Genomic DNA, 12,620 nt, shown 5'->3' with positions numbered 1-12,620 from the left:
TTTTTTTTTTTTTTGATGAGGAAGCTTGGATTTTGAAGACTTCAACAACTTGGCTGCAAGTTGACAGGAGAATTGATATTCTAACCAGCTCAGTTTGAAGCCTGTAGTCCACTCCACTCCACTCCACTAGCAAAGAACATAGCCTTGCAGAACAGAGAACAGAAAACAGAAATGCTTTTTCTTCACTCCCTGTTGGGAGGATTCTGGAATAGAGCTGTGATTTGGCGTACTATTTCTGCTCCCGAGTTTCTGCAGCAAACGCAAGAGAAGGCTGGAGCTGGTATAATAAGGTCACCAGGCACCTCAGGGGAACAAAGTAGTAGGGAAAGAGGATGAGGCCAGGCCTGGTGGCTCAGGCCAGGTGTGGTAGCTCACGCCTGTAATCCCAGAACATTGGAAGGCCAAGGCAGGTGGATCACTTGAGGTCAGGAGTGCGAGACCAGCCTGGCCAACGTGGTGAAACCCCATCTCTACTAAAAATACAAAAATTAGCCAGGGGTGGTGGCGTGCGCCTGCAATCCCAGCTACTCAAGGGACTGAGGCAGGAGAATCGCTTGAACCCAGGAGGCGGCAGTTGCAGTGAGCTGAGATCTTGTCACTGTAATCCAGCCTGGGCAACAGAGTGAGTCTCCATCTCAAAAAAAAAAAAAAAAAAAAAAAAAAAAAATTAATCGGAGGGAAAGAAAATGAAAAGGTAGCTTTAAGGAACCATATAATGAATGTTATTAGTGCGTATGTCAACATCCACAATGAAAATTACCACCAATTGAGGGAATCTTTAAAATAAAAAAGTTTTGTACCACTGCCACCTTCCAGGAAATAAAGGGTTGCTGGGATCATGACCGTCCTTACTATCCCTGTTGGAACTCCTCTTTTCTAACAAACAGTCCTGCCCATGCTCAGAAGCGTGGCTCACTTCTGGTTTAACTCTTCTCCCTCCCTTCACAGTCAGCTGCTAGGGAAAGGAAGACCATTCTTAGTTAAATTACAGGTACCCCTCCCACTTCCATTTTGGAAGCAGCTTCTCTGCAGCTCCCTGGCACATGAGCTAACTGTTCCTGTTGCAGCCCGCACCCAGGTCCTCTCATCTGTGTTCACCTGGATTCTCAGGTGGACCAAGTTTCAATGCTCACTTCTCCATTTCTTGAATTCACATCCCCTGGTTACTCCTGCTTCTTCGCATTCTTCAACTTGTCCATATACAACATTCATTCCTGCTTTCCTTTGTGTTTCAACCCTGATTCAGCCTTGTTTCATTGTTCCTAGAACCAAAATCCTGGCTCCTGGAACCCCATCCATTGCTTCTTTCAGCTAACTGGCTCGTTTCACAACAGCCTAAATAAGCAACGCCCTATGAATGGTTGTACAAAACAAAGAGATAGCACCTAACGAAGCACAGATCACCAGTGAGGGAGGCTCCTCACATGAACATGGAAGATTCAAGAAGAAAAAACTGACTTGAATGATAATAGTACAGTATGATATAAAATAATGTATATTAGAGATATGTTAAAGCTATTCAGATTAGATCCTCTACATAGAGTTTTCATTTTTATTTTCCTATTAAAGTGCTAATAGGTACTTTGAAGATGAGAGGATGAATTTTCATGGGTATCCAGTTTTCCAAATACTTTGAAACCCTGCAGATTAATGACCCGTAAACCAGTAACAACTTAAAAACAACAAATCATATTTATTTAAATATATTTGTATATTTTTATGACTGTGCAGATGATTGATATAGTAATTCAACTTAATTCTGTTTTTAATCTTTCTAAATTAGGACACACAAGTTAGGAAGGAAATGATCTCTTTATTGACTTCCTTTGTACCAGAGATCATACTGAAGAATTTTAGTATAAAAAAAGAATAAAATAAAAATAGAAAGGCAGTTAAAAAGAAAACCATCAGCGGCAGATCGCCACACACATTTCAGAAATTAAGGGAAGTAGTTCTGCTTGATGATCTAACACGTCAGGTTCACCCTTTCCTTAAGCTTTTCTCATAACACAATGTAGTCTCTCAGTTGTATGTTGTTTGTGATAAGTGGCATTTCTCAGACAATACATTTGAAAATTAGATTAATAAGGGAAACTTTCAAAAGAACTAAAAATTCTACATAAAATATAGAGCTTCAAATAGCATTTGAAAAAAAAACCCAGAATATACAGAATAGTCACCCTGGGTCAAGAGGGTATAAAATTTGGGTTGCATAATTCTTAGGAAGTCACAGAGCTCTGGATAGGTATTCGAGATTACTGTAAAATTAAACCATTTCTAAATGTTCTTTAGATTAAGAAATGACTTGAGTTCAAGATCTACATAATCACTACAAAAACAGATATGATAAGTATATGCAAAAATCACTTTTTTCCTCTTTCACTACAATTTTTGAGTATATCCAAAATTTAAAAGAAGTTACTGCTTTCTTCCTTAACTTTAGGTCTCATCTTCATTTGTTGGGTGTTTTGTCAACTGAATTGCTCCTTCCCTTATCACTATTTGAATGAATAGGCTCTGAAGCCAGTCTAGGGATCTTGGTGTGTATGTATATATATGTGTGTATATATATTTTTTTTTCTTTTGAGATGGAGTCTTGCTCTGTCACCCAGGCTGGAGTGCAGTGGCACGATCTTGGCTCACTGCAACCTCTGCCTCCTGCATTCAAGCGATTCTCCTGCCTCAGCCTCCTGAGTAGCTGGAACTACAGGTACGTGCTACCACACCCGGCTAATTTTTTGTATTTTTAGTCGAGACGGGGTATCACCATGTTAGTCAGGATGGTCTCCATCTCCTGACCTTGTGATCTGGCTGCCTCGGCCTCCCAAAGTGCTGGCCATCACGCCCGGCCGTTTTAGATTTTAGAAAGCTTAGATGAATATACTGGGCACAGTACAATCAGGCTGTGAGTGGGTTTCAGCTAAACTGGGCTTCGGCTGGGTAGAAAAAAACCATGGTGTTTCTGAAATAAACTGTATCAACACATAGAAAGATCTGGGACCCCAAGCTCTCAGCTTAATGCAGTTCAGAAGCCTGTCTCCTGGGTGGTTCTGTTATCAAAGAAAAGCGTGACCTGTAGTCCAGTGACTTCAATTGCTAAAGTGACTAGAAAGATAATTTCAGTGTCCCTTTTCCCTTGTCCTTGGAAATGGAAATATGTTACTTAGTTTTAGTAATACTGCAGGACACTTGTAACTTTGGCAACACTTGTAACCTGGTTTGAACAGTGTTCAAACCATGTTCAGAATGCACAGTACCAAACTGTATTCTAATCAACAATCTTAACACAGGGTAGGTATTATTATGAGCATTTTACAGAGAAGGAAACTGAGGTTCACAGTGATTTAAGTAACTTGCCCAAGGTCGTATAGATGGCAGGTGAGAGCGGCAGGGAGAATGACCCCCTCAAGATACCTATTTCAAATCCTAGTGTCTAATTACTCGTTTCACTTTCATTGCATTCCAAAATGAAAAGTACATCTCAGGGTAATACTTAAGGATGGATCAAACAATCCCACACTCAATTCAAGAGACAACCTGTGAAAGTAGATATGCCTATCTTAGGCAGACCAAAAGCAGGCAACTGTAGCAGGAACGTCCCCAGTGCCTTCTGTCCTCGAAGAAAGCTAATCACTGTATGAATGATCTTAATTAAATTTGAATGCATTGCTAACTGAATGCTGTGGGAAAATACCGCGTCCTTACTGGCTGCTCTTCCCATAGTACTCAGTAGCAATACGTTCAAATTCAATTAAGATAATTCATAGAGTGATTAGTTTCATTATATGGTGAGACTCTGGGGACTGTCCTCTTGCCAACCCTGTATGTGTGGTCTGGGTAAGATAGACATGTTCTTCTGTGCATTGTGTCTTTTAGTGGACACAAGAAGTAACTCTCAGGGTGACATAATCCATGGTACTTCTAAATTTCATTGAGATAAAAACAGTAGGGAAATTATGTTTTGGGGACAAGACTCAAGTTAAAAATAATCTCAAACCAGGCAATATTTTGAAACAGTTATCCTCCTTAACAGGCTGATGAGGCTCTTTTGGAGTCAGTAGGGAAGACATATCTGACCAGTGGGGAGGAAGTGGTTAGGTCCAGGCTCTCATTTCTGACCAATGGGGAGAAAGAGGTCAGGTCCAGGACTCTGCATACTCCAGCTATGAAATACCCAGTGGAAAAATTAGAGCTACATTAATGGGAACAAGGCTAGGGGCTCAAATGCATGTATTCACCAATGGCAGACACACACTCCTGAGATAGAAACGGAACAAACAACACAGTACCAACCCTCTGAGCAGACCTCTAATAAACTCTATTCGTATCAAGTTACCGTCAACTAATTGTTAGTATAAAGAGGGCCTCTTTTCATTGAGAGGCAATGTACTTACTCATATTTATAAAGAGCCTATATATAAGTGCACACGTGCGTGTTTATATATATATAATTTATATATTTATATAAAAAATGTATATATAATTTATATACATATAAATTTTTTTTTGAAAAGCCATCTCTGTTTCTATATTAAAGATGTTTCTATGAACAAAAAGATCTTTCACCCCTAGAACTGTGGTTTTCATATGGGTGATCAGTGATCACCCTCCCAGAGATGTTTAGCAATGTTTGGAGATGTTCTTGGTCGTCACAACTGGAGAGGGATTGCCACTAGCATGAAGTGGATAGAAGCCAGGAATTTGCTAACCATCCTACACGGTACAGGACAGCCCTCCACAGAAAAGAATTCTCAGACCCCAAACGACAATCACGCTGAGGTTGAGAAACCCTGCTCTGAAGAAGGCAAACAAAGCCAGACCCACCCGGTAAAATGAATATTCTTCTAAAATAAGCTACCCAGGAATATTGCTGTAGCCATTTAACATACAAAGTGGGCCCTTCACTTTACATGAAAGTCACTAAAGTGCTCTAGCAGTCAGCTCTGATATTCAACTGTCAGTAGTTTATACAGCTGTAAAGCTCTATACATTCTACAGTTTATAGATCTGTAAAGTTCTGTAATAAGTACAGGTTTTCAAGCTCTCATTTTGTTTGAAACAACAAGGCAGAAATATTTTTAACAGCAAAACAAAATCAAATCTTTTTGACTTTTAAAACCTTTAAAAGTATCACTTTTTAAAGTCCTCCTTAGCTCTATTAATCAAATGCTTATTTACTTTTTCTTTCATATTTTGGATTGCTCTTTCTAAGAATTTTAAAATAAATAATTAGTGGCATACGATAAAATGGCGCAATGATGATTTTTTAAAAACACAACTATATACATGTCATCAACTGTATTCTTAGGCAATTAGAGGCTTTTCTTTAAAAAAGAGAATAACTTCTTCAGAAATTTTAATTTGTACCATAATATTAAGATAACCTTAAATTCCAAATATAGTAATTTTTAATGATTAAATTCTCTATGAATATATTTTAAAAGAGTTATATGTGGTTTGAGAACAACGTGACTTCAAAAATAATGATGCAAGTAAAAGAGAATATTTAGGACCCAAATGGAATCTTCTGTTCCATATAAGACTTCACCCACCAGCCTGTGTTAGAATACCACTGTAGAGCTAATCATTTTTGAAAGAAAGGATTGAAGGAAAGATGGAAAGCAAAACATTGACATTTGGATACCTACAGAACTAAATCTGTGAATTTCTTCTTGGTTTACTCTCCTCACTGTTCGTCTCTTCTTCCAAAATTCACTGGGCTCCCGTTTAAAAACCTTTCCTCGAAAGCTCATCGTATTGCTGTAATTTGAGTCACAAAATATTTTAAAATATCAGTGTCGTTAAACTGTTTTCTTCTGAAGCGTCACCAGGCTGAATAAATCTTTCTTCTTGGTAAAAAGGGAAATGCTCATGCTACGTGAATGTAACTCAACAGAAAGGAAAGGAAAGCTGTCAAGTTACCACTTCCTGTGAGTAACTAACTACCAGCTGTTCAGATACTGCTTTTGTGCATATATCCTCCCTCTTCACCTGCAATAAAGCAACACAAAATGACTTTGGACGTTTAAGAGAATTGCTCACAGCTAAATAAACCATATGATGTAAAACCACCCAGGGAACCAAATCAAGATTGAATTGAACAGTTAATTGACAACAGGGCTCCATGGCTGTCAAAACAGCTACCCAAACTTTATAATTCTGGCTAGACCCCAAAAGTCAACTGTAATAATATGGCTGAGGTCTGAGAATTGTGTTTAAAGCAGTTGCTCTTGTTAAGTGTAGACTAGATAAGTGATCTTCCAAGGGGAATTCCCGAAGTGATTGCTCAAGGAACAAGAAGAAGACATCAGAATGTTTTGTATATTGGCTATCTAAATAAAGAAATTATGCTTGACTAGTATTTAATAGAATACACACAGACATGGGCTCCTTGAATCTGTATGTCAAATAGTTACAAAGAGTTACGGAGTTAGTTCCCTCATCTTTAGATCTTCAAGCCCTTCCTCTGGGGCTATTTTATTTAAAAGTGCAGTTCTCCCCTCTAACCCACCCGGATGCTCTTTCTTGTTTTGATTTTCTCCACCACAGTCACTGACATGGAACACAACTGTACAGTTTATTTATTTGTTTTACTCGGGGTCTGTCTTCCTCTACCAGGCTGTACGTTCCATGAGCATGTGATTTCGTTTCCTTCACTGGGTTCTTAGTGATTAGAACACCTGGCACTCAAAAGGCTTTCAGTACAGATTAGTTAAAGGTATGTTTAATAAAGAATAAATGAGGGATTTACATTTATTATGCTTAACAATGAACCTAGTCTCATATATATGTTGTGTTTTGAAATATTAGCTATTGATAAAAGCTATGTAATTGATAAATAGATATGTAATATAGGAGTATGTTCTGTCTTTTCTACTAGGTGAGACAGAAATATTTGGAGGCCACAGGACTAGGCTGTTCTCTTTTCCCCAGTAATAATTAGATTTAGTTGATAGACACACATGTACCCCAGGCCGGAGCCATGCACCCATCTCTACCTTGTCAGGCAGTCATTTGCGCCAGACAGGGAAAAAGGGATTCTGATGATTCCTGTCTTAGCACAGAGACTGAGAAGACCTTCTTTTGAAACCAATCAGAAAAATAGCATAATGCTATAAAAGGACAGCTGGGGAGACAAATTATATCATTACTTTGTGACTGGCTTAGTTAGGCAAACTAAGGATTCCACCGAGCAGAAGCCTGTTGATCCCCAGTCATTCGATATTTAGAAATTCCACCATATGTCTTCAGTGCTAAACAGATTTCACCCTCGAAGTAACTCTCTGACATCTGACAGATGAACAGGTACATTATAGTACATACAGAATCTTCCGATTTATTATTTTTTCCTTATGTGGTGTTATGAGAGTCTGACTCTGGATCACCTGATTTCCTGGGGTCAGATTATGTGTGTATGTTGATGGCTAAAAATAGTATTTTACAATCCCTTTTAGATCATGAGCTCATTTGAAAATCTGATAAAAGCTATGAACCCACTCATCAGAAAAATATAAGCACTCAGAAAATGTGCTTGCATGGTCAAGGGTCACAAACTTCTGAAAACCATCTGTGGATCCATTCAACAGCGGTGCCTTAAATTTCTGAATCACAGTTTTAGAAGATGAGCATACTGTCTTATAACAAAGCGTTGAATAATCTTGAGACACTCTTAAGTGACTTTCTGTCTGTCTAATATTTGCATCTATTTTGTCCTCTATTCCTCTTTAGGCGCCACAGTTCTTTATCCTAAAGTTCCTCCCACTTTTCAACTTCTGCAATACGAGAATGACTCATTTCTCCATTTCCTCAGCTGCTAATCATAGCTTCCTGAAATATTGGCAAAAAGAGGCATCACCCGGCAGCATATGAGGATGTTAGATAGACAGAGTCTGTGTTGATGCAAAGGGGGGGGAAAATCCAGCAGCATGGGGTGGAGTGTTCCATGGGATGACACCGTTGGGCCCTCTATGGGCTTTCTTCTTCTTGTTTCTAGACCAAGCCTGTTTCTCAACCATACTATGAGACACTCCACCCCATTCCAACACTTTTCTTTTCTGCTTTAGTTTTAGAAACATATAGTTAATCAAAAGTCCTAGCTAGGACAATGGTCAAGAACCAGTAATAAGGAGCAATCAGATTTGTTGGCTTAGTTACAAGGAGATGCCTCCAAGTTCATTAGAAAAGAAATCCAAGACCAATAAATCATCAGAATTTATTCAGTACTGTACTCAAGACATCACTGAACTTCGTGAGAAAAATAAAACATCTTTCCTAGTTTTAAGAAGCTTGTGGCCGGGCGCGGTGGCTCACGCCTGTAATCCCAGCACTTTGGGAGGCCGAGGCGGGTGGATCACGAGGTCGGGAGATCGAGACCATCCTGGCTAACACGGTGAAACCCCGTCTCTACTAAAAATACAAAAAATTAGCCGGGCGAGGTGGCGGGCGCCTGTAGTCCCAGCTACTCCGAGGCTGAGGCAGGAGAATGGCGTGAACCCGGGAGGCGGAGCTTGCAGTGAGCCGAGATCGCGCCACTGCACTCCAGCCTGGGCGACAGAGCGAGACTCCGTCTCAAAAAAAAAAAAAAAAAAAAAAAAAGAAGCTTGTATCCTACAGAGGAGTTCACTAGAGTTTGAAGGAGTCTGGGTAAGCTTTATAGAAAAGATATCTCTAAGGTAGGCTTTGAATAACAGGTGGGAATCAAAGAGACGAATGCAGAGGAAAGCATCCTACTGGAAAGGAAATGTAGCAGAAGGGATGCATCAAGGTAGAATGTTTCAAATTATAGAATCATCTGTGATTCAAATCCTGGATCCATCACTTCCTAACTGTGTGTCCTTTGGCCAATCACTCACCCTTTCCAGCCCTCAGTTTTCTCATCTGTAAAATAGGGATAGCACAGTCACTATCTTATAGGTTTCTGGTGAGGATAAATAAAATGACATCTTAAAAATATCAGTGCATTGCCTTGCCTGGTACATAGTATGCATAACTATTAAGTTACAACAAAGGCAAAAAGGCAGGCCAAAGCAGAATATTTAAGAAAGAATTAGAAATTTGCCTGTCTACACTCCAGGGTTAAATAGGAGAGGAGAGAGAGAATCAATTGAAGGTAGAAGTCAGGAGCTAGTTCATGGAAGGCTTTGAATGCCAAGATAAGGAAAATTTTCCACTGTATCCTGAAATCATGAGGAACCGCTAAAGGATTTTTGAATCATAATTACAATAGTGCTTTAGAAAGATTCATTCAGTAGCTACATGCAGGCTGGATTGTAGAGAATTTGATCCAGAGATGGTGTGCATTAATCTAGATATTAACATAGGGTGGTAGAAGACAGAGAAGTAGGCAACAGAAACATAACCATAAATTTCAGGGAGATTACAAAGATCTAGCAGTAAAATAAAAAATGGGAGCTGAAATTTATTGAGCAAGTACTATGTGCTGGATACTGGTCTAAATATTTTGTGGAACTTTATTTGAACCATCCAACAACCCTGTGAGGTGAGTATTGTTATCATTGTTAGCACCATTCCAGTTTTACAGAGGAATATTTGGGATCTGGAGAAATTAAGCTATTGGCCCAAAGTCAGTAGCAGAGCTGAGATGTAAACCCAGGGGGTTCAGTTCCTGAGCCCACCGTCTTAGCCAGAAGGGAAGTTCAAAGATGCCAGGAGGTTTCTGACTGGCCATGAAGGAGATGGATTATATGAGTGAGGGAAAAAGGGTGGTAAGAAGGGAGGGTTTCCCCCCTTTGTTTAATGTGCAGTGCTGATTTAGACATGTTGAATATTGCATCCAGAAGATCGTCAAAAGGGAAAGTTCAGCTGTTATAAGTGTGCCTAGAACTTAGGAAAAAGTTAGGACTGGAGACCTGGAACAGAAAGTCATGAAAAGAACTAAATTTAAAAGTCTAAAAGTAAACTGAATTTTTGGAGAACAGAGTCACAGAATAAAGAACACACAGTCTTGAAGTTCCTTTACATATGGTAGATGGAGGGCAATTCAGGAAATACTGAGAAGGCAAAGAGATAAAAGGGGAAACTACAGAGACATTACAGAGTCTCAATGTCCTGGACAGGTGAGGTTAAGGAAGGTGGTGCATGGCACCTGGACAGAGATGGATGTAGGGCAATGTCTAAAAAAGATTCAATGTGAGAGAGAGACAGGCTGAAAACTAAGGAGCTTGCAGTTTTGGATCTAGACATACTTGTGCTTAGATCTTCAGCTGTCTTTTAGGTAACCTCCAGCAAGGTATTTGATTTATCTCTGCCTAACTCTTATATGTAAGAATAGAGCCATTAGTATATAGCTTGTAGGGTTGCTATGAAACAATATATGTTAGTCCCTGGAGTTGAGAACAAAATACATATATGTGTATATATAATGGCTAAGATTTCTATATGTGTATATACGTAAACTATTGTATGTGTATATATACTATTATATGTGTATATGTAACTATTATATGTGTATATTATACACATTATACTAAAACTATATATACACAAACTATACACAAAATATAATACATATATTATACACTATTATATGTGTATACATAAAGTATTATATGTGTATATACATAAACTATTATATATACATATATATGCATGCATATATATGTACATACAAAATGCACAATCTCACACATTCTTATATAAGGATTCAAAGTCTGGTCCCATGGCGTCCAGTCAGAAAGTAAGTTTGCCATTTTCAATAGGGAAGTCTAGATGTTTGGAAATTAAGTAAGATGGGATACTTAACCATGATTTAGAGACATGGGAATTTGAATGCAAAGATGTCAGAAACCTAAGGAAAAGTTCTGGCAATCTGTGTTAGTTTTCTATTGCCACTGTAACAAATTGCCACACATGTAGTGGCTTAAATCAACCTCCATTTATGATCTGTTTTCACGGGTCAGAAATCTGCATCCAGTGCAGCTCAGCTGATTCTCTGCTTGGAGAACCACAAGACTTAAACTTAAGTGTCAACAGGGTGGTGTCCCTTTCTGGAGGCTCTAGGGGAGAAGCTGTTGTCAGGCACATGCAAGGTTGTTGGCAAAATTTATTCCTTACAGTTACAGGACTGAGGTGGCCGTTTCTTTTCTGTCTGTCAGCCAGGGGTCATTCTTAGCTTTTGGAGGCCACCCACATCCCCTGACTCAAGAACTCTTTCTAAACCAGAAATAGCCGGTTGAATCCCTCACACTTTGAATCTAACTTCTCCTTTTGCCTCATCTTCTCAACACATCTCTTCTTCTGTATCCCTCTGCTGTAGCCAGGGAAAAAAGCCTTGGCTTTCAGGGCCTCATGTGATTAGACCAGAACAATCCAGTATCATTTCTCTGCTTTAAGGCCACCTGATGATCAACCTTAATTTACAACTGCAAAGTCCCTTCACAGCTGTACGAAGATTCATGTTTGAATGATCAGGGAGTCTGGAGGGGACATCTTTAAAATACCATCTACTACAGTCTTATTCTTCAATTTTGTATGCGTGTGTTTTCATTTTAACATCAAAGATGTACTGAGAAGAAGGTGTAGACAAGAAAGACACTTGGCCTTTGGTTGTGGTTTCCACTGACCACGGAGGTCCAGGGTACAATGGGTCTAAGAAATGAGTGGGAGGAAATGGAAAATTGGCTTCTAGATCATTTACTGGAAAATACTGGCAGTGAAATAAAGATGAGAAGTGGAAACAAAGGAGAGAAGTCGAATGGAACAGGAGAGCTCAACGAAGTTGGAAGAAAGAAGAAAAATAATGGTGGAGGAAAGGCAGAAAGCAAAGTCAATATACTATGTGAAAGTCCTTTTTAAATGCGCAATTATGCTATGTTTTAACATGCTCAATTCTAATCATTTTCAATTAGATAGGCTATCCAATCTGGAAATGGCATCATCGCTGAATCTAAGCAACCAGGGGGCAGAAATCTGGCTTTCATTGACAATGCATTTGAATCCATTCCGTTAAAATGACCCCAAAAGTACCATTAGAAATTTAGAGTAACTAGAAACATAGTAGTTAAGATGTAGACACATGTACATGATGATAGGATTCGCAAGTCCTAAACTGAGCAATTGGTAAGGCATCTCCTATTCATCTCTGCCCATTTTAGTTGTTACTTCCTTATTACATCTTATCTTTATTCCAAGTGTTTTAACCTGTTGAGCTTTTTGGCATTTGCTGTTGATTACTTCTTCATGATTGCAGAATGCTTGGATAATTCATTTTATTTTTTTCTCTTCCATTTCCAATAGATTTCCCCATTTGCCTGCAGGTTAGTTTGCTGCACAGCCTTTCTGTCATAGGAAAAACAAGGCTGGTCCATGGTGCATCTGCAGGTTCAGCTCAGCCGCTGTACACCCTGCTTAAAGGAAGTAAAGCAGTAAGTAGCTACTTCCTCCTTCACTGTGGTCTCTCCTGAGCCTGCAGAAGAGCTCTTAAAGTTAGTAGTACTCAGGCTCACTGCTTCCTGCTAGAAAGGTCAACCCAATTGAGCAGCTCCAAGTTACCAATGAGAGTAGACTTCTCTGGGGGAGTTTAAATGAACACGACAAAACCTCATATTTCTAAATGTAGAGTTTTCAAAGTGGACAATGTCTGTGAAATATAGGTTGGGGCA

At 39.2% G+C, this 12,620-nt stretch overlaps 1 protein-coding gene across 1 annotated transcript in view; it reads right to left on the bottom strand.

Annotated features, from left to right (window-relative positions):
• Window positions 1-5,867, bottom strand: part of DOCK10 (dedicator of cytokinesis 10) — a 194,811-nt gene extending 188,944 nt beyond the window's left edge. The window contains exon 1 of the mRNA XM_011995068.1: window positions 5,649-5,867. Within this exon, the coding sequence (XP_011850458.1) occupies window positions 5,649-5,753 (105 nt within the window). The 5' untranslated portion in view covers window positions 5,754-5,867. The remainder of the gene's footprint in view (window positions 1-5,648) is intronic.
• Window positions 5,868-12,620: the final 6,753 nt, after the last annotated feature.

This window comes from Mandrillus leucophaeus, unplaced genomic scaffold (assembly GCF_000951045.1).
Source record: "Mandrillus leucophaeus isolate KB7577 unplaced genomic scaffold, Mleu.le_1.0 Scaffold469, whole genome shotgun sequence".
Taxonomy (NCBI): domain Eukaryota; kingdom Metazoa; phylum Chordata; class Mammalia; order Primates; family Cercopithecidae; genus Mandrillus; species Mandrillus leucophaeus.
This window is presented reverse-complemented; position numbering and strand designations above follow the sequence as displayed.